This window comes from Larus michahellis, chromosome 7 (genome assembly GCF_964199755.1).
Source record: "Larus michahellis chromosome 7, bLarMic1.1, whole genome shotgun sequence".
In the NCBI taxonomy this organism is placed as follows: Eukaryota; Metazoa; Chordata; class Aves; order Charadriiformes; family Laridae; genus Larus; species Larus michahellis.
Window position 1 is genome coordinate 24412792 of NC_133902.1, and position 22365 is coordinate 24435156.

The window sequence follows — 22365 nt, forward strand, 5'->3', positions numbered from 1 at the left end:
TTTTTTTTTTTTTTTCTTTTTTTTTTCCCCCACACAACGGCGTGGTTGCCCTACATTGTTGGTGGCTTGTGTGCTTATCGGGGCCAGGATTGGGCAGATAAGGTATGTATTGTCAAAGCTCGCTATAAATAGTTTTGGGTGCTTACATTTAAAATGCTGGTATGGTTTGAGGAGGTGCCGAAAACCTTATTGCAGAAATCCAGTCGGGGGATGTTGGGTTTCATGCTAAAATAGGTCAGTTTCTCTTGATTAGTTTTCAAAGGCTAAAGGTGAACTATATAGGAAAAAAATAAAATTAATTCTAGGGTATAACTGGAGAACTGCAGATGGTTTACAGGTCTGAGGCACACAAGTCACAGCAAACAGGACGGGTGAAACACACGCTCACACCCCCTTTGCATCACAGGGGGGAGCCCAGGTGAGGAGGGCTCCGGCTCGGCGCACCTGCCCTTGCTCAGCCCCTGCGGGGGCTGATCCGGGGGGACCTGCCATTGCCACAGGCTGGGAAAGGGGGGGCTGGATGCAGCTGGAGCCGGGCAGCGGCGGAGCTCCGGGGCGGGGCGGGCCGGGCAGCCCCCGGCCCGAGGACCGGCGCCCACCGGGCGGCGCTGCGAGGCCGGGGCGGGCGGGCGGGCGCTGCCGGGGGCCGGCGGGCGGTGGCGCCTCCGCCCCTGGCGGGCGGGGAGGGGCCGGGGCCGGGGCTGGGGCTGAGCCCCGCTCCGCTCCGCCGCGGCTTCGGCAGGGCAGCGTCCGCCGCCGGCTCCGGGCGGGAGGCGTCGGGGCTGCCGCGGGACGGCGGGCAGCGCCCTTCGGCGGCAGAGGTACGGCTCGCCCCCCCGGCAGAGGTACGGCTTTCCCTACCCCGGCATCCCCGCTGCCCGCACGGGCCGGCCCCGGACCCCTTTGTTGTGCGGGACCGGGGGCTGCGGGGCGTGGAGCTCTGCGCCCCGGCGGGGCTCCGGCGCGGACAGCCTGGCGGGACGGGACCCGACCCGCCGCCGGGATGGGGTCGGGGCCGCTGCTGGAGAGGCTGGGGGTAGGGGGCGGCTCGGCGCCGGGTCCTTTGCGAGGAGGGGGCGGCGGTGCCGGGAGCCGAGCACGGGAACCCCGGGCGTCCTTTGCCGGGGCAAAACTGCGGCTTTGGGACGATTTACGGGGGTTGTGGCTTTCGTTAGCATCTAGTGGATGGTTGTGGGCTTTAGGCAGCTTAAATTTAGGCGTGAATGCTGGTGTGCACACACGCAGAGATGGTCCGGATCTTACCCTTTAAAATAAGAACGTGTGTGTGCTTTTTCTGGAAAGAGACCGTGGCATCTGTTTCTTCTTGTCTAAAATAATTACCGTGTGTGCGTGGCTTCGCTTAATTCAAAAGAGCGGGCTCGGGGAAGGGGAAGGGGGAGGACCGTGGGAAGAGTGTCGGTGACTGGGAGCAGGATGATGAATTCTGCCGTCGGGTAACTTTTGGAGATAGGCTCGAGGAAGGGCTTTCCAGGGCAGGGTCGTTGTCCCAAAGAGCTTGCTCGAGGGGACAGCTTGGTGTAGCCTCCCAACTAAGACTGACTGCGCCTATGGAGGCCGAGACAGTGGTGATTCTGTGTAGGACATCTGCTGCCGCTGTGTTTCGGGAAGGGCATCCCTTTGTTCCTCGGAGTCGCCAGATTTCCCCCCGCACAAAACAATGGTCATCCCAGCAGGGCCTGCAGGGAGAGGGGCTGGTGGGACGGTCACGAAGTGCATAGGTGCAGCGCACGCTTGTCTTGCCTGTGGTACCCATGTGCTTGTATGTCCATGCGCATGCCTGCTATTTGCGTTTTCAAGTAATTTAAACCTTTGCAATTTCAGATGATGTCATTAGGGCAAGTGCCATGTATTTAATCAGGACCGCTGTTTTAAGGGACAAATGTAACAGTAACGAAATCAAAGCTAACTACTCTTAAAATGTATGTTGGAGAAACTATTTAAAATAGATCCAGATCAGGAATTACCAGTGGAAAATATAAAGGTCAGGTAAAATGGCTGACTTTGCAATATTTTTGTAGAATCATGAGTTTTCTGTATCCGTCTGTCCTATTGTTAATTGTGAATTAAGGCTGGCAACAAGCTGTCCATCCTTCCCTGGATGAATCATCACTTTGTCAAGCCCTGTGTCAAAAACAAGGCTTTCCCCAAAAGCGCACAGTGTTAGGGAACAGAAATAGTCTGACCCATCTGTTAAAGTAGAGTTCAGGGCTTGGCCGCTTTTAAACATATTAAAGGTAATGACGTTCTTCTCTTCATGTGTTTTTATTTCCAGTTGTCCCAGGCCCAGGTTTAAGAAAGTCTTTAATTTAGTGCTTAATGCAACATGCTGCCTCTGGCTTGATTCTGTATGAAAGTCTAATAGCTGTAGTGGTCCCGTTATTCCCAGAGTAACATACAGTGGTCACCGCTCATGTCGGTGTTTACCATCATGTGGCGATTACTGGTGTATTAGGTTACCACAAGTTCCCTCTTGTCCTTAGGAAAGAAGATGTTTCAGAAAACACCTATGTGGTGTTCGGTGGCGTATTTGATGGACATCTTAAAAGCTTCTGGCTCCATATGGGTACCACAAACAGATTGAGTGCTCCGCAAGGCAAAGGTGAAAGAACTGATGAAAGTGTGTTAGATCACAGAAACTTGCCTTTTTTTCTTTCCTCTTTTTTTTCTAAGAGACCTTGTTAAATCACGTCTGTGGGGAGGAACTCCATGAGGAAACGATGCCAGGGGATGGTAGTTTAATTTAGCTATGTGTGTTAGCCCTTTCAAATGTTGTGCAAGACTTGATGTAATTCCCTTTAGAAGGGCAAGCGTACCTTGCAAGCCTACTAGTACTTCTAGTAGGGGGAAGGGAAAATAAAAGTCTGGCAAATCAGAGGAGGAAGTGGGAGAGAGAAATTGGAAACATAAGCAAAGCCATTAATTTTTCCCACTGTGCACTCTTAAGAAACTGCTGGCAGTATACTGAAGATACTCTGCCTCATGGAAGTGTCATGGACTTTCTTCACATGATCCTCTGAGATCATCCGGTTTCTCTGAGCTCTGTGGGAACAGAAATTCCTCGTGTTGGAGCCTGATCTCATCTTCCTTCAGCAGCAGTAATAGCAGTGGCTTGGGAATTGGAGAGGAAGGTGAAGAAAGCACAAGTGGGATGGTTTGGAGAACAGCTTAGTGCTCGTGCAGGCCAATCTGGACACTCAGCATTTCCTCCTTTTGCTTGCCCTGGGTGGTCAGAGCTGGGACAAACGCTAACATACCCACCAAAGTTAAGTGCTCTGTTGGTGTGCTAAGCTTTTTTAGCACAGCTCACATGTCAGACCATCCTATAAATCTTACCTCATATTTCCTTCATCCTTTTTGTTGTGCTAATGAAGAACAAACTGAAATGCAAAATGGTGACTTGAGTGATCGTATGCGTCAAGCTTAGGGAATTTCCTGAGCTTGATGAAAGGCAAAAATAAAGGCTTTTTTTTTTTTTTCCCCCACTAATAGCTATGTATTTAGTCTTAAATTATCAGAGCCTTCTTGCTTTGAAATAAAAGGTACCTAAGTAGCTTCTCATGTTTGTTGGGGGACTACTGGCAAAAAATTTAGGAAGGCTGCAGTAGTGATGACCAGCCCTTGAGTCTGTAACCTGATCCACAGCTTTTTCTCTTCAACTGGGAAAGGAAGTAACAGCTCCTATTACACCCTTATGTAACCTCTCCATTTATATCCTCCAAAAAGGAAACCAGAGCTTGATTTCTGATGTATAAACTAACATCAAGGCATGCTTTGTCGTAAAGAAGCAGTAAAGAATAACATTAATTTTCTTTTGTTTTGTAGTTCCTAGAATGAAAACAAAACAAAAAAAAAAAAAGAAAGGAAAAGTAAAGATTTTTGTTTTGTGCTGGTGGAAAAGGTTGCAACTCTTTATCATGTGCTGTGAAGTAGCTATTAAAGAGAATACTGGAACTGCAACAAGGATCTTTTTGTCAGTCTTTTGTGGTGGGTATGAGTATTAATCTCAAAATATTCACCCTTTACGATTGTGCTCCATTTTGTTTGTAGATGGTGAAAGCTTTGCTCTTTTGGATTTTATGACTCCAGATTTTGGTATCTGAACCCAGTGTGGAGACCAGGATCTCCTCTATTTTGCTGTTGGACTTAAGCTCTGTCTTGGGGGAGAGTAATGGGGAAGAGAAAGGTGGGGTTCTCAAAACCTTTCCATGTGCTTTCACATATCTAAAAACATACGAAAGATGAATAGTAGGTGTTTCTTCCTTTGAATAGGAGAAGTGCCTCTGCTCACTGAGCAAATAAAGGAGGTCTTTCTGTAGCTCTGCCTGGGCTTCCCAGCATCCATACTTCAGTAGTGACATTAACTCTTTTCCACTGTTCCTCACCATTTTTGCCTTTGGCCTCCTGCCAAGCTGTTTTCCTCTAAGCAAGTGGCCTCTCCTCCTTTACTTACCTCTTATGCCTGTCCTCCATCCTCCTGAAGCCACTGGCATATCGTGCTTGTTGCAGTCGTATCCTGTATCTGGGAGATGGGCAACTGTGAGATGTGTGACGTGATCCTCAGGGACCAGCCCAGCCTGTGACAGACTCTTCTTTCAGTAGAGCTGGAGTGTGTTTTTGTGGTATGCATGGCCATTTTCAGCGACTCCTGCCATTTTTGATCCTTTGCTCGGTGTTTGAAGAAACTTGTAAAACCCAGCAGTTTATCTCACCTTTTGCTTACCTTTGTTTAAGTAACTGTATAGTCTTTGGTGTTGCCTGCAGACTCAAGGTTTTAGACTAATTTGTCATCCAGCTGCAGGGCTAGAACCATGCAAATTGTCTTTTTGCATGTGAAGAGCTAGTGGTATAGCTTTTGGAGAAAGCCATGCAGACATTTGATCTTCTTCTCTCCCAACTCCTTGTTGCTGGGAAATTTCCCATAAGGTATCAGCAAATAAAATTGTGTCCGTTTCTTGATTTTAATTCCGCTAGCAAAGTCACTGTGGTGATGAAAGTGTTTTCGATAGCAGAGACTGAACTTTCAAAATAAGGTTTTAGAGGTGAAGAAGACATATGAAGTCCCCTTCTCAGATGCAAACTGATTGGGGAATCATTCTGTCCAGGCAGTATAGCTGTAGTAGTGGACCCCAGAGGGAAGAGCAGCATCCTTTCTCTCCAGTGGAAAACATATACACACGCTTGTACACACACACTAATGCTCAAGCCTTTGGGGTGAAAGCAATCAAGAGGTGGCCTCTAGCCTAAGCAGCCAGACTTAACATTTCAGCAAACAAGCCGAAGGCCCAAGATAAGGAATCCAAATATCCAGAGTTCCAAGGAGCGAGGGTGAGAAACACTTACTGTCACAAAGATTTTCTCCTTTGCAGGGGTGGGGAGTGGGTGTATCTTGGGCTTTAGGTAATTGCTTTGTCCCTGACTTTGTGCAGTGCTGCCTCTGAATTGCTTTGATGTGGGTGTACTAATTATGTTCGTAAACTTTGCCTTGTTCTCCCTCTCTTGTAGAGGCAGACGTCCTTATGAGGGTTTTATATTGGTAGAAGTCCTTACGCTGTTGGGCAAGGGGACCATGAAAAACAAAGATAGCAGGAAGAAAGAAAAGCTGTATACGAAGGAGGAAAAGGAGGACATGATTTTGAGGAATTGGTGCTGAGTAACAGAAGGGTTGGTGGGTACTGCACTATCAGAATTGCTTGCTGTAGATTTCTTTATTTTCTAAATACAGGCAACAAGGAGAGACTAATTTTTCCCTACTGTCAGCAGAAAGCAGTTTTTAAAAGTTTGCAACCACAGCCTGGTCAGCATTGGTACAAGTTTCCTGGGCCCACAAATATGCTCTGTATGTGGGCTCTCTGGCTTTTCTCTGTCTGCTCCTTTTTCTGTAATTTTCCATAATGTTCATAGTTTTTGTGCTTTAAAGCGCTACTGGGGGTACTTTGAATTAGAAATAAGAATAATTTAAACGGCAGGACTTCCTACAATGGAAATAAAACCAGGTACAGACCAGCCACATCCTGAAATGTTTCTACCCTCTTATATGCATTTTCTTTGTGGAGTCTCTTCTTCCTTGTGTCTGCAAGAGCACACTTGTGTTCGGATATCTTTGTAAAGGCTTGACCTTAAGGTAACCATTTCTTGTGCACAGTAGAGCATATGTAATGTCCCGATACTGTGCTTTAAATTTTCCACTGACCTTTGAAAAACCTGCATCTCAGAAATGAAACAAGGAAACTACTGAATGTTGAGTTCTGTATCTTGGGAAAGCACGATCAAAGGAAGTTGCACCTACTCTCTGTATTTTAACGCCTTTGTGTTAAAACAGTTTGTAGGACAGTTAATGGTGTCTATTTAGATTAAAGAGGTATCCTTAAAGTCCTTATTGCCTAAAGACTCTTTGGATGGCACTGTAATGGGTTAGTTCTGCTTTTGAAGAGAGCGAAGTTGGTACTAATCCTCTCCATTGTTCCTCTGTGGAAGCAAATAAGCAGCTTAGCAGAGGTACTGGCGATGCTGACTGAGAGATGAAGAGGTGCCATTTTTTCTGGGACTCCAGGGACCAGTTAACCGTCGGTCAAGTAGCTTTACTAGAGCTTCTTGCTTTAGGGCGGAGAAAAAAGCTTTTGCTAGTGGGGATCTTGCTCAGATGTGAAAGACGGAATACCTGGGATGTCTAACTTGTGGCAGGAATACCACCTGCTCTCCCTTCTCATCAGGAGCGGCTTGGAGAGGTCAGAAGGAAGATGGTAGGGGTTGAGAGGCAGATCATTTTTGGGAGTAGTTAAACCTACAAGCTAAGCAAGTTAAACCTTACAGTTAAACCACTAAGTAACTGGTTACTCGGTGTCTGGAGACCCTTTCTAGTTTTCACCTGTGAGAGTAGGTCTGTGACTGATGGAGCGGTCGAGCTCAGTCGCACAGGGTAAGCTGGGGAAGTCCTGATTCCAGGTGAAGCTTCGGAGAAGGAAAGAGAGTAGTGAAGAGGGTGAAAACGAATCCCCCTCTCTCGGAAGAAATGCTTCTGATTGTGGAGAGGAAATATTGCTGCCACAACATACCAGGAATCCTCTGTACAGCCTTGGTTAACCCCACTCGGCAAAGATGGGCTCAAATAGCAGTCGGAGCAGAAAAGGGCTACTGGGATGGGGGGATGGAGAAGCTGCTGAGAGGAAAATGAGCAATCCTGGTTATTTATTCAGAATGAGGACCGTGAGAAGATCCTCTCTAAATGTTTTCCAGGAGGGAGAAAACACATTTAAATTTAAAACCAAAACAAAAAAACCCTATAGCATTAGCCCAAGCAAAAAGTGGATGTTAGGCGACTGTGAATAAATTTAGTCTAGAAATTAGGCCCACTGTAGGAACTGTCACTCCTGAAAGATTAGAAGGCTGAAAAATCACGCTCTGGAGGAGTGCAGTATAGGAGTCATGATTGTATGATACAGTGGTTTTGGCGCTGGTGTCGAACATGCAGAACAGATACAGCTACCATTGCCATTGTTCCATTCTCAGGCTGTCAGGGAGTTAAAAGGGCTCTGGAGATTACCTTCACTGATCAAAGAGTTCCACGCTGTGTTAAAACAAAGTTCACTCTGGGAGAAACCCTGGAAAACCCTTTTGGCAAACAAGGGTAGAGCTGGAGCTCCTTGTATCTTGTAAATGATTTCTGCCACAGGGGAAGCTTGCGTGTATCCCATGTGAATAGATCTTTCTGCTTCCCAAAACTGCCAGATGATGGTTCTTGCTGAGACAAAGTGGGGCAAAGCGCAGTACCTGTGGGTATCTGTGAGATCGGCTCTTTTCCTTGTGTTGGAGGGAGGTGCTTTCTATTGATATTTTAGGAAGGTGTCCCTCTCTAAATCTGCAAAGTGTTACATTTCATTTGGAAATGCCTTTTATCATGCCGGATGTTAATAAGAACACTGTTTGCTGGCTTCTGACTTCACGGACATCTGGACAAGGGTGATTACTGTGTGTTGAAATGCAGCTTCTTGAACTTCTCCCGTGGTCTGAGAGATCTCTTATCAAGAGATACACAGGAATAGCTGGAGATACCTTGATTTAAAAATTGATGACTTTTAACCTGTGATTTCAAGTGTCCTACTGAAAATGACTGTTGAGCATGAAAATGACAAAACTGTGGATCTAGTTCAACACTTGAGACAAGCAAACATGTCTAACAGTACACATAATTTATCTAAGCCTCTTCTGCTGTTAAAAAGATGCTTTTTAGCATGTGTTTGGACAAATACTGGTTCCTCTTCCTCCACCACTTGCATCCAATTTATTTTTTTTTATTTTCTCCTCCCCGCTTTTCATTAAAAATAGCAGTGTTTTGCTGAAGAGAAACATGTGCAGAATAGACAGTGATGGCAAATTGTAGGTTGAAACCTTGCACCACTGTGTTACCTTGGCAGCTAGTCCTGGGAGAAATGGGACTAATCGAGTCTGACTTCCCGCAGGTTTTTCTCTTGTGACGGATTGACTTGCAAAGAAGCAATAATTTCCATTTGAAGCTTTTCTGCGGCTAGGGAATTTTGCGAGGCCATTCTTCTGCAGTGGCTCTGTCGTACTTAATAAAGTGTTTGTTCTCCTTGCAGCTTGTGTCTCTGATGGGTCGCTTATGCTCAGATCTCCTCTCCTGCCTGCTTTTACAAACGCAGGGAAAAATAGCTATTCTGTTGTCTTTTACTCCTCTGTCCTTTGAATGAAATTCAGTATTAGGCATGTATGAGAGGGTGGATACATAGACCAAGACACATACAGCTAGCATGATTTGTCTTATTTTTATAAAATACTAGACTAAAAACATGCCAAATATGATTTATAAATATTACAAGGAGCACATCAGGTGGGGTTTCCAGGGGGGGAAATTGCAACAGGCAAGAATAAGATCTCTGGGGTGGTGTTCAGGTGACTTCTTTTCCTCCTGTTTCAAATGGAAAAGGAAAGTGAATGGTGTGGAAATAACAGTGCTTTCAGCCATGCAAATTTTAGCTTTACCCAGACTTTTACCGTTTGGAAGAGAATATGGGTGGCTGGGACCTTGCTCTGTGGGTAACTCTGGGTACGGTGGTGTCTCCCAGCCGCTCTAGGAGTTACACTCAGTGATTGTGGGTGGTTTGGTGGTGGGTAGATAGGGGCACCAACGCCTCCTCTGGGGCCTGGATTTCCCGAAGCTCCTGATTAGCCTTGTGTTAGTCCTTGTCCAGTTTTAAGTGGTTCAGTGACTGCTGTGATGACTTTCTGTGGCTGCTTTTCCTTCTGCTGTTGGCAGCTGAGTGAAACTGCAGTGTTACCTGTTCTGTTATTTCACATTCTGCATATCTTCAAGGCTTATCACCAACTGCCTAACAGGCAGTGCACCCAAGCATTTGAGGAGAAGATTAGTGTGTACTTTGGTATATCAACCCTGTACTATTAAGACATCTCTTAATACCCACCTTACTGACGTGCTATACATTGGTATTTACCCCAGTCGGCTCACCGCGAGCAGATCTCTTTTGCCTGTATCAGGGATGGTGTGGTTCAGATGCCGACTGGAGGAGAGCAAGGCTCGCTCTGCCTGTGCAGCTGCGTGCAAGGGAGAGTACAAACCCTATTCCAATAAAAGTACAAGTGAAAGGACTAGATTACAGTGGATTGCTGGATCGCTCCCAAAGGAGTGAAACCTCAGTTGAAAGAAACGTTCTGACTTCATGAGGGATGGTTATTTTTAAGTAGTATTTTATAAGGATGTGCTACCGGTGAATCTTTTGAACGCAGGTTTTGGTGTGCTAGCAAGCTACTGGTGTGTCACAGACAACAAAGAAAGAAGATCCCCCAAAACAAATAAGTGCTACCTTGGTTTTGGTTTTCATGCCCCTGTTCTGCAACAGCTATGCAAACATAACCTTTGGATTGGGCAGAATCCCAAAAAATTGGCAGAAACTTTAAGCGGCAGCTTGAAAGATGGAGATGATCAGTTTAAAAGGGCACCCCTGCTTAGTGGAGTTCAGACGTCCAGTAGTAAAAGCTAAATTTTGTGGATTATTTTTTTAATAGAATGAAGGTATTTTCTTTCTGTTCGTGTTCTGTACTGACAACTTTTAAAAAATCATGTTGTCTGAAGAACACTGTCAATCTGAAATCTAGTCTTTGGTTTAGGGGAAGAAGGCAGGACCTTTGCCAATTTTCAGGTTTGCAGTCACATTTTGCTCCTTATTTTGAAAAATATTCAAGAGAATCTTGGCAATGTATGTGCCAAAAAGAGACCTCCTTTATTCCTGAGTATTTCATCCCCTTCTGTAGATGTGGACCTGGAATGATTATAAAACTCTGTGGTTAGGCAATGACTAAGAAAAGCCTAAATGTAAAAAACCGCCATGGATCCAGTTTCTGCTGAAGTCAGTGGGAATTTAACCAGAATTTTGGACTGCAAACAGTCTTGTTAGTGAAGACCTATTTCCAGATGCATTACGCATTGAAAATACCCTAGATGTTCTCCCTGTCAAACAGAACTAATCAAACAAAAAAAAAAAAAAAAAAAAAAAAAAATCAGGCTCCAGAGCAACCTTTTATGGAAAAGGCTACTCCACACCTATAATCTTTGAAACCTGTCAATATAATCCAAAACGTAAAGGAACTTTTGCAGGGTAAAAAACGGAGCATCAAACATCTTTTGATCATTTTAAGAGTGTGTTTTAGCAGGTGCTAAAGAAGGGTGCCTTACCAATTTTGGAGGACCAAATGTTTTTCTCAAAACCTAGCGTGACTGTATGACTTAGGAAATAGATCAACCCCTGAGTGCAATTACCGGTGGCAGTTACTGTGTTGTGGTTGCAAAATAATTATTAGAAGTAATTTGAAAACCTGTACTGCTGGGAGTATAAAGTCGAAATAGTAGAATAGATATACCCCATGGTCTCTTACAGCAGGTAATAGCCATGCTAATGTTATTCAAACTAGTATGCAAAAGTAACAGAAAGTAGCTTTAGAGAAATGCAAACACAGCCCCCCACTCCTTCCCCCAGGTACATTAACTAGTCTTTTATTAGCCTTCTGCATACATGGCTCAGGTTATTTTGGTTTTGTGGTGAGGTACTGTGCACCTTTTACATGGTACAAGTGTTGTGCGTGGTCTTGTGACAAAGGATGTGAACAGAGGTACAAAAGAGGCATCGCTCTCATTTGTGGGGGATTGATAGCAACTAATTACTGCTTAATGTAGATTGTGACCAAGCTGATGTAAAAATAAAAAAAAACCAAACCACCCCAAACCCTCAATTAAACAAAAAACCCCAACAATACCCCCCACAACAAACACCTCCAGCAGCAACAACCAAACCTCTCCCCTCCACACTTAGAAAGGACCCGAATCCTGTTAATGAAGAAAGTTTCAGCCACTGTTTGTGTCAGTAGGAGATGATGCCTGGAAAAGAGGAGGCTGAGGGGAGACCTTATCACCCTCTACAACTACCTGAAAGGAGGTTGTAGAGAGATGGGGGCTGACCTCTTCTCCCTGGTGACAAGTGATAGGATGAGGGGAAACGGGTTCAAGTTACGTCAGGGGAGGTTTAGATTAGATATTAGGAGACATTTTTTCACTGAAAGGGTTATTAAACATTGGAATAGGCTGCCCAGGGAGGTGGTGGATTCACCATCTCTGGAGGTGTTTAAAAAAAGGATAGATGGGGCACTGAGGGACATGGTTTAGAAGTGGCTCTTGTCAGGGTAGGCTAAAGGTTGGACTCGATGATCTTAAAGGTCCCTTCCAACCTCAACAATTCTATGATTCTATGATGTCCCAGTGAACATTTTGTACATGTCCTAATGAAGTCTAATTATTATGCTGTCAGTTTTTCTAAACTGCAATTAAGCCTCCGTTGTTAGACTACGAAAAGATGATATTGCTTCATGTGGTTACAGCTGTTTGTTCAGCAGTACTTTAAATGTCCTGTTTCTTTCTTGAGAATTGCCCAATCTTCAGCTAAACGCGCGGCGTTTGGTAGCAGGAGCCAGCGGAGCATTCATTCCTCCTATGGAATTCTGCTGGGCAAATCTTCGGTCATCTAAATTGCAGTCACTGGCATGCAACTCTGTCGTAATCCGATGTTGCTAAAGAGCCATTCCCATTTAGCTGATGCTGATTGCAAACATTGCTGGAGTCCTAATACAAATATACCCTGTAACGCTGCATTTTACTTTTGTAATTTACCTGAGCTGTTTGTTGTTAACTACTCAAGGAGTCTGGTACACATGCATAATGTTCAATGCCTACAGAAAATAAAGAGAAGTTGCACAGGGCTTTCAAATAATAGCTTTTGCTTGGTAGGTAAGATGTGAGAAACGTTAGCTAATTCAAAAGCTCCAGATGATAAACTTTTTCAGTTTGGAAAATGCTGATTTGTTCAGTAGGACTGTGGGAGGAAAAGGAATTCAGAAGATATTCCGACATTGGTCAAGCCAAAAGGAAAGACGGAGAGTCAGAGGGAGCATTTTAGTTCTTTAAGAGTGCTTTTACTGCTGGTGCGACACCTATTAACATTCCTGCCTGCAATTGACCTGTCAGGCTTCTCAAGTCCATTTTCTTGCAGGAAGAAATTGTGGGCTGCAACATCGCGCTGTTTTCCTCGTGCTCTTTTCTTCAGCACGTTGATGGTTGACAGAGCAACATCTGTGAGCGGTCACAGCTGGGCAGGAGGGTGCAGGTGTGCCTAGCAGACAGCGGCCAGGCAGCACATAGGAAACGCTGGCTGTGCTGCTCCCCTCTAGCATCCAGAGACTAAAAAAGTTAGGGCGTCTGGAGGGAAAGCGAAGATTTTTCTTTGGATGACATAAACGTTTTTTCATACACGCTGATGTCGGGAAATCTAGCCTTGAGTGAAAAGGGCACTATAACATTTCATCTGCGGAGTCTGCCTCAGTTTCCCTGGTGAACCAGCACAAGGTGTTTCCCATGAATTTACGCCTTCTGAGCATCAATAAGAGGCCAGTGATATGTAGGGTTTGTTGGGCAGCAGAACAGAATGAATTTAAATCCTGCCTCTTGCCAAACTGGTGCTTGTCATGAGTAGTACAGGTGGCTGTAGTCCCTTTTGGTTTCGTTTTTTTCAGGTAATGACACTGCTGTTTGCAGCAGTGGCCTGTCAGCGTCCCTGCTCCGTGTGGGCTGATTGCTCCCTGACAGAGGAAAAAAGGGAATGAGTGGGCAAGCTTGATTACAGCCTGACGGGGGCTCAGGATCGGACCTGGAACATGAAACCAGTTTAAACTCCGATATTGAATTACTGGTGTGGCAGGTTGTCCCTGTTAACTCTTATAAAAGAAAAAGGTGGTTGTTTTCTACATGAGTTGGTGGTAGTGAAACCAAAGGCGCTTTTTTTTTTTTTTTTTTTTTTTTTAAAATAGTCAGAGCTTGAAGCATATGCGAGTACGTCTGTTGGGTCAGTTTTGATGGTAGGGAAGTTGTCCTTTTGCTACATTGCCACAAAAGAAGACAAACAAGCCCACCGCTGCAGGAGGCAGTGATAATTCCAGTGCAGCAAACGTGTGCTAATGACTGCACATCTGTAGGAAGCTGCTGGCAACTGCTGCTGTCTTACTGTATGAGGGCGATGTGGAAAACCTTGGACAATTCCGTAACACGCTGTATGCCAATAATGGGGTATTACTTCATTTCCCCTTAGAGAATGTGTGAACTTAATTGTACAAGGCTTTGGGGGTTTTGCCTATTCTCTGTATCATCTTCTATTTATAGTTTTCATTAGCTATTGTTTCACATTGGCGGATGATAAGACTGCGGTGGCTGCGGAATAGTGTGATTTTTAATTTGCCATCTTTGCGGCCAACAGGGACAAAAAGTTTTTAGATTCAGCCGGCCTAGCTGGATGGCAATCCCAGGCATTGCAAGTAGCAGATACAACAGTCTGTGTTTTAAAAGGCTACGTGTAATGTGGGAGCCTGCAGATAAGTGTTTTACAGATGTAGTGTGCCCAGCACTTCTCCTCCCGAGCATGTTGTCCAACATAAAAGAGGTTGAGCTGTGAAGGATTACTCTGAATGTTCTTTCTTATTTTTCTGAGAATGGAAACATATTGGAAGTGTACTCACTGTGTTGAATTAAGGCCTAGATATGAGACCAAAGTGAGGAAGAACGGATTTGACAAATGACTAGAGAAAACGGAGGTGTTCTGAAATGCTGCCAATGTTTGCTTTAGGCATAAGAAAGGTAAATTCGGGATAAGGCTCAAGTGCTAAGGGGGCGTGGGGGAGACATCAGGGAATGTGTGAAGAAGAATCTGATTTGCAGACTGCAACCGTTAGAAGAATTTTGGGTTTTTTTTGCTGAGCTAATTCATTGCTGTATTAAAATTCTAATAATTTGCAGCTGTAATCTTTATACAATACTGTAGTTTTTCTTAATGTCAACACAATCGTATTTTACAGTCACAAAAACAAATGTATTAGGTAAATTGAGAGAGTCCCACTTACATTTTTAGGTTGCTTTTTATTGAGTTTCCAGTTTGAAGTATAGCCTCACTTCAGTACCTCCATACATCATCTCCTGCCCAGCCATCTCCATTTGACAATAACTAAAAGTGTGCTTGTTTTAGAGGACACAACCCATTCTGGTTCTTTCCTCTAACCTAATTTCCTGTTTGCTGGTGCTCTCTCACCAGCGCAGCTGTGGTTTCAATCATTAGTGGTCTCTCAGCCACTGGGAGTGTGTTTTGGTCCTGTCCCTCTCATAGTTCTCGTTCTTGAAAATGGCTCTTGAGAAACGTTCATCTTTTTAAAGGTGCATGAGTACATATATAGGTAGAAGCCACTTCCTTTTATGTACTGTTCTCCAAATTGTGGTGAGCACGCTGTCACCAGCACCGATGGGAAAAGATTTCCAGTGGCAAGGTGGTTTTGAATATGTGGCAAATACAAATACTTGGACATGGATTCGGATGGAGTTTCTGAGCTTAGTGATGTATTGCTAAATATCTTGATGGAAGTTTAGTCTTGCAGTGTAGCAGGGGTTTGATTTATTTATTTATTTATTTTCCCTGTGTAGTGTGCTGATTTTTGAGTTGTTTTTTTTTTTCAAAAGCTACTTTTATAATTGGTATTTGGTATTTCAAAAGCGCTGAATGTATTAATCTTCTATTTAATTCTACTAGTAGATTAAATTTCATCATTGTTTAAATTAAATCCAAATGTTTAATGTATGTTTAAACGTTGTTGGCTTTTCTTAACCATGTTTTCTTTCCCACTTGTTACATCAGATAGCCAACGAAATTATCCCACAAGCTTGCCGGATTTTTCTTTGTTGTTACCTAAACCAGGGCAGGGATTAGAATTGGATTCTACCGAAGTGGGGGACAAACAACACTGGTATGGCAGGCTATTCTTGAATCATACATCAGTGTATGAGGTAATCTTTAAGGAATACTTTGCAAAGGCTAAACTGTTGCAAATGATTTTGAGAATTCAGTGTTAAACAAGATGTCTAGGCATATTGACCAATTTTTTCGTCACCTGTGTTTCTAATATTTTCTAGCTCTCAAGTTAATGGAAGTATTTTAACCTATAGTATGATGTTAAATTATTGTGGGGGGAAAAAACCAAGCTGAAAGTTAACCTTTAACCATAAAACCGAACTGTTCAAATATATTGATAAATAAACATTTGTATACAGCTTTCAGATCCAGCGTTTAGTAGTAGATATGGTGTCTTTGCGTACCTCTTCTGCAAAATGTGCCTCTGAGCTTGGGAATACATGAATGTTCTTGATGGGTTTGGCTGCTCTTGGTCTTGAAATTCCCGAGCAGTGATGCATGAAGTGTGGTAGGTGGTATGTAATTTCACAATGGTAGGGGAGGTATACGACTTAGAACTTAAAATTTAGGTTGAAATTGCCCATATTAGGATTTTTATGTTGGATTTTTTTTTTTTTTGGCTACAAACCCAATATTTAATAAGTTCCATACTCAAGAACGGCTTTTTTTTCAGCCTTCAAAAACTATTTGAGTATTAACTGATGTATGGGAAGTAATTAGTCATTGAAACAAGACTGGTAGTTTAAAGAATTTGTCTTAATGGGATACAGAAGTTGAAGTGATACCTCTGAAAAGATTTTGTGAATGCTTAAAATTTTTTTGATGATTCAGAGAGGTGAACTTTTAAGAATTAAAGTATCTTTGTCTAACAAAAATATTTTTCCAGTGTTTTTGTTTAAAATAAATGCTCTCTGTTTGTTTAGCGGAGTTGACAGCTTTGGTTGGTTACCATAGTTCAGCACTGGTTTTGCATTTCCACGTGAATGTCTAGTAATTCCCAGGCTTGGTTCAGGTTTTGGGGATCTTGTTTTTGGGGATCTTCCTTCTGTTCCTGCCTGTGGAGACGTGCTTCTCTTCGTTGAATTTGGAAAAACATCAGACATGGCTTATGTTGTGATCTAATATGCCTCAAATGTCACTCATGGCTCAAAAATCAAATAACATGTAGTAACGCAGTGGCTGTGCACAGAAGCAAGAGATAAAAGGCTTCGCTTGTTTTAAATTAGTTATCTGATGGATAGCTACTACAGCAAGTTAACGGTGATTGTATAAGCTAATAGCTGTTCAAAGATGTTTTGAAAAAACGAGAAAAAATTAACTTAAAATATGCTGCAGAGATAGGGGGAGCAAGGACAGCTTGATAGCATTTCATAGCTGAGAGGTTACAGCTGACTGGCGGAGTTCGGCTGTTGTTTGGTGTAGCTGTAGCTGTGCAGTAGTTGATTCTTGGGTTGTGTTGTCAGCAAAGTTGTTCTCTCACCTCTGGTTCCCCGTTTGCTGGCCGCCACTGCCAATACGTTCATTTTTCAGTCTTGTGAAAACCGAAAGCAGTAACTGTGCGCCTGGAGCTCTTGAGGAGCTTGGTTAATCTTGTGTGGTGTTTGGATTGTGAGGATAAAAGGCTGGGAGGATCAAATAGGTGTCATGTTTTGGCCTGACCTTGACTTTGTCTGAATTACTTTGTTTATCAGACTTGGTTACTTTGTTTGATCCTGGTCCCCTGTTTAAGCCTGGCTTCTGCCTTTTGCCACCCCAGTTACACAGATGCAGAGTCTCTGCTTGTCAGATGGATTGGTGCTGCCCTACAGAAATGGTCTCTTAAGCAATAAAATTAGAAATAAATTCAAATAAGTCTGGTTAGGAAATGAAGTAATTTGGTAGCCTCGTGTGACCAAGAGCAGTGCTGTAGTGGGATATAGTACAGGGTATATGAATTAAGATAAAATAGTGTGGGTTTTGTCTCTGCATGAGTTCACTTAGTTGGTTTCTATTTAGATATTGATGGGGTTGGAGAAATGCAAGTAAGGGTGAGAAAGAAATTCAGACAAATGTAAACCTTAATTTGATACGCTGGAGATGTTGATGACGCTTTTGATAAAACTTGGGTTTTCATTCACTTGAACACTGTGGTGAAGTCATCCAAAAAATCTGGATGTGGTGCCCACTGGAATCTTCATTCATGTTTCTTGGAGTTTCATATTTAATGTATAGTGGACCAGAAGGCATTGTTGACTGCTAGGACTCTTTTTTTTTGGAATTGTATGGACTACTTGTGTAGATAGAATGACTTTGAGAATGTTTCTTGGAAAAATATTTTAAAGCAGTGTCAGTCAAGTGTGTTTAACTTGTATTCCTTAAGTAGTGTTACTGGATAATGCCTGTGAATAATTAGAATAACTCTGAGCTAACTTTGCTCTTTGTTTTATTTTTTTTTCCCTCATTTCTCTCTTTGCAGGAGAAAATGGCCAAAATGGAGGTCAAGACGTCGCTTTTAGACAACATGATAGGGGTGGGAGATATGGTTCTTTTAGAGCCACTCAATGAAGATTCGTTCATCAATAATCTGAAAAAGCGCTTTGATCACAATGAAGTATATGTGAGTATATGTTAACAAATAACATCCTATGGGGAGCTATGTTGTCATTCTTAAAATATGTGTTTATTTGTACGGATACACACAGACTGAATGCCTGAACATAATCTATTGTATTAGGGATATTTTAAACCTTACTTGTGCTGTAGTCTTTCCTGTCCTGCATTGTTTGCATTTGATCTTTTCCATCTGGGATATTTTTCCTTTTTCTTTTTCCCTGTTGCACAATGTGGTGGACCTCTGATTTTTATAAAAAACAGTTCCAGAACTGATGATGACAATAACTTTGATACTCCTGTTGTCAGAGGACATTGCAGTTATAAATAATTCACTTCCAGGGAAGGCACTTCCAGGATGTTAGAGCAGGTTGACGCAGAAACAGTATATGCTTGGAATATGCTAGAGATAGCTTAAATGTTGCCTGGTATCTTTGATTTGCAAAAAAGTTATGTTTATTAGAATGCTTGGCTCTTAAGCTAGAAACAATGAGCTTGGATATATGTGGAAGTAATCAAAATCTTCAGGCATATTAATCTCGTGAGTGATGATCAATAGGAGAGATGTTGTGAACTGACAGTTGAAACACAGGCTTGGAATGAAGAGGCAAATAGTGATTCCAGTTAAGCCTTTCATTTCCTGCTTCATCTCTCTTTGTTCCATTTTTGTTAAAACGTGCACAGTATTGTATCTGTTGTACTGCAGAGGCTGTGTGAACTTAATGATTTGTAGAGACTTTCCAAGACTGCTGGTGAAAGATAAGTTTTTTAAGAGTAAAGCTGAAATATGTAAGCCAAAGTTATAGCTGTGATCTGCAAGCAGTTGTGTCTGCAGCTTATTACAATCAAATAGATGTGTTCTGTACTTAATTATAACTTAGCCTCCCTCCCCCTTTTTTATTTTTAGTGTGACTATATTTCTCCTTCTTGCTAAGCATTTGAACCTTCATGGTTTCATTGTACTTCTTCCTCTCCATTCTCCAGTATGGAAATATCTGTGTTATTTTTGTTTGCTTCTTCTGTCCCTTAGTTATAGTCTGTGCTTTTATACCTCTGCTATTCATTGTCTGCCACATCTTTCTTCTGGAGTCATTTTCCTACTCAACTATGCCTGTTCCCTTTTCTGTAGGCATTAGCTTGGTAATACAGAGTTGCAGCTATCTGCTATCGTATCACCTCCACCCACTTGCTCCTTATGTTTGGATTGACAATTTAAACAGACCAGAAAAATAAAGGAAGATGAGGAGTCTCAGTTTCCATTAAAACCTTTGTTGGAGAAGAAAACCAAAACGATCTGTGTTTGTAAAAACATTTCTTCCACAATGGTCAAAAAAATCTTCCTGATACCTTTGAGAGTTACATTTCCAAAAATCTGTGTCTTAAATTTTCCCTGTTCTTCGAAGATGTAGTCCATTCCCTCTTGATAACCCTTAGACATTGATACAGGCAGGAAGATATCAGACTCCTCTTTGCTGCTCTTTCATCCTGCTTCTGGCAAGTCCTCCATATTCAACAGCTGCAGTGGCTGCCTCTCGTGGGATTCAGCGTTTTGTTTTTCAGTCCGTGGCTTGTATAATTAACCTGTCTCACATCAGTTTTAAGGTTAACTTTATATTCCTGATACCTACAGTAAAAGTGGGTGATTCTGAATCATCTCATTCCACTTTAGCTCAAGAAAATGTGAAGGAGAAGAGAAGGAAAGGGAGCTATTTGCCTAGAGTTTTAAGATGACAATACTACCTTGCCCAATTTTGGGGTCATATTTGAAAGTTTTATTTAAAGCATTAAAGATAGAAACCTATTCTGTGAGGGTACCCTAGACTATGCAGTCTCTTAAGAAGGATTGCTAAAAGTCATGTGGGAGTGAATTTGATAAGATTTTTTTTTTAATGTAAACTACTGTGGATTGCAAAGTATTTAATTGCATGTTTCTACTTAACTTAGACTGGATAGCTTTTTCTTGAAAGAAATCAGTTTGAATGACAAGTGGGTAATCTGTTTTATTTTTATGTGCTATGACGTTCTAGCTGACAACCACGTTCAAATGCGCGGTTCTTCGAGACAGTGACAGGGAAGCATGTGTTTCCCCCAGTTTCTGATTCGGTTGGGCCTGGCACTGATGTGCGATGTAATTAGCTGTATTATTTGGCAGGTGATACAAGGTGTCGCTTTTCTCTAGCAATGTAAGATCCTTTGCCTTGCAGGTGGAAAAGCCTAATACTTAAACATGCTCTGTAGAGAAGTATGAACTGCTGCCAAAACCAAAGGAGGTTTTTTTTTTTTTTTGGTCCGTCCCCTCCACCCCCTAATCATTCCCTTGTAGTTTGTTGCACTATCATTTACCCTTTTTATCTCTGGATTTGTTTGATCGTGTGATTATTTTTTTAAGGTCTTAGAAGTACTGTTTGTGAGTCCACACCGTGAAGGCAAAATGTTCCAGATCTTTGCAAGTATTAAAACTTGCGCTGCATCAGTGATGGAAAGAGTAGATGTTTACATCTGTGCCACATGCTGCTAACAAGTATACAAGTTAGTTAGTTTGCGATGCTGCATGATTTTATTTACTAAATCACTCTGAGGAATAATTTCTCCTTTCCCTATCCGTTGAGTTCTGCTACCCTGCAAATTTCATGCTAATGTTGCCTATTTTAGAAAACTTTTAAAACAGTAACAGTTGGAACCGTGCTCATAGTAACAACCACGTTAATTTTCAAGTGCAGACTCTTTTCTCCCTTCTCCTTATTGCCACCCACTCTCTTCTCCCCAGACCTCACTCATGAAAACTACACTTTACATTTCTGTTTTTAGACAGATGAGCACAATGAAGCCTTTGTGTAATCTGGAAGTAATGTTTGTTTTACCATGTAAAATCTGTAGTTTGCATGCGATCCCTGGGGAGACCAAATTGGACTATTAAAGAGCTACTGTTGATGCTTAACAAAGACTGCAGATTTCTTCAGCTCTAACAAGCTTCACAAGTTGACCACTCAGGATCCTTTCAGGGGACAATAGAATCACAGAATCATAGAAATGCCTAGGTTGGAAGGGACCTTTCAGATCATCTAGTCCAAACATCAACCTAACTCTGACAAAAACCATTGCTAAACCATATCTCTAAGCACTGTGTCTACCTGTCTTTTAAATACCTCCAGGGATGGTGCCTCAACCACTTCCCTGGGCAGCCTGTTCCAGTGCTTGATAACCCTTTCAGTGTAAACATTTTTCCTAATATCCAGTCTAAACCTCCCCTGGTGCAACTTGAGGCCATTTCCTCTTGTCCTATTGCTTGCAATTTGGGAGAAGAGACCGACACCCACCTCTCTACAACCTCCTTTCAGGTAGTTGTAGAGAGTGATAAGGTCTCCCCTCAGCCTCCTTTTCTCCAGGCTAAACAATCCCAGTTCCCTCAGCCGCTCCTCATAAGACTTGTTTTTCAGATCCCTCATCAGCTTTGTTTCCCTTATCTGGACCCGCTCCAGCACCTCAGCGTCTGTCTTGTAGTGAGGGGCCCAAAACTGGACACAGTACTTGAAGTGGGGCTCGCCAGTGCCGAGTACAGGGGGACTTCCCTCGTCCTGCTGGACACACTGTTCCTGAAACAGGCCAGGATGCTGTCGGCCTTCTTGGCCACCTGGGCACACTGCTGGCTCATTTTCAGCTGGCAGTGGACCAACACCCCCAGGTCCTTTTCTGCCAGGCAGCTCTCCAGCTGCTCTTCCCCAGGCCTGTAACGCTGCATGGGGTTGCTGTTGACCCAAGTGCAGGACCCGGCACTTGGCCTTGTTGAACGTCATACCATTGGCCTCAGCCCATCGATCCAGCCTGTCCAGATCCCTCTGCAGAGCCTTCCTACCCTCAAGCAGGTCAACACTCCCACCCAACTTGGTGTCCTCTGCAAACTGACTGAGGGTGCACTCGATCCCCTCATCCAGATCATTGATAAAGATATGAAACAGAACTGGCCCCAGTACTGAGCCCTGGGGAACAACGCTTGTAATCAGCCACCAACTGGATTTAACTGCATTCACCACCACTCTCTGGGCCTGGCCCTCCAGACAGTTTTTAACGCACCGTAGAGTACTCCCGTCCAAGCCATGGGCAGCCAGTTTCTCCAGGAGGATGCTGTGTGAAACTGTATCAAAGGCTTTACTCTAAAGTCCAGGTAAACAACACCCACAGCCTTTCCCTCATCCACCAAGAGGGTCACCTTGTCATGGAAAGAGATCAGGTTTGTCACAGTTGTGGGGTTAAGTTCAGCCCTGATGTCAGTTCTCCATTGGAAGCACTACTAAAAGTTGTGTCCAAGTTTAAAAAACTAAGTCAAACTGAAGCCATGTGAACGGATTGAAATGTTTCTACAGCAGTAAACCAGGGCTTACTCAACATCAGCTTCTAAGCAGTTTTCTGTAGACTCACAGTTGTGTCTGTGCTACATATGTTAGTTTTAAAATGG

The 22365-nt window shown here is 43.1% G+C and overlaps 1 protein-coding gene across 5 annotated transcripts in view; it reads left to right on the top strand.

Annotated features, from left to right (window-relative positions):
• The first annotated feature begins 697 nt into the window (after nucleotides 1-697).
• MYO1B (myosin IB) overlaps nucleotides 698-22365 on the top strand; it is a 115518-nt gene continuing 93850 nt past the window's right edge. For 4 of the 5 annotated variants that reach the window (XM_074593928.1, XM_074593931.1, XM_074593930.1 and 1 more), the window contains exons 1-2: nucleotides 698-845; nucleotides 17779-17919. In XM_074593928.1, coding sequence (XP_074450029.1) covers nucleotides 17785-17919 — 135 coding nt within the window. In that variant the 5' untranslated portion in view covers nucleotides 698-845; nucleotides 17779-17784. The remainder of the gene's footprint in view (nucleotides 846-17778; nucleotides 17920-22365) is intronic. The other variant, XM_074593929.1, reaches the window with a different exon arrangement.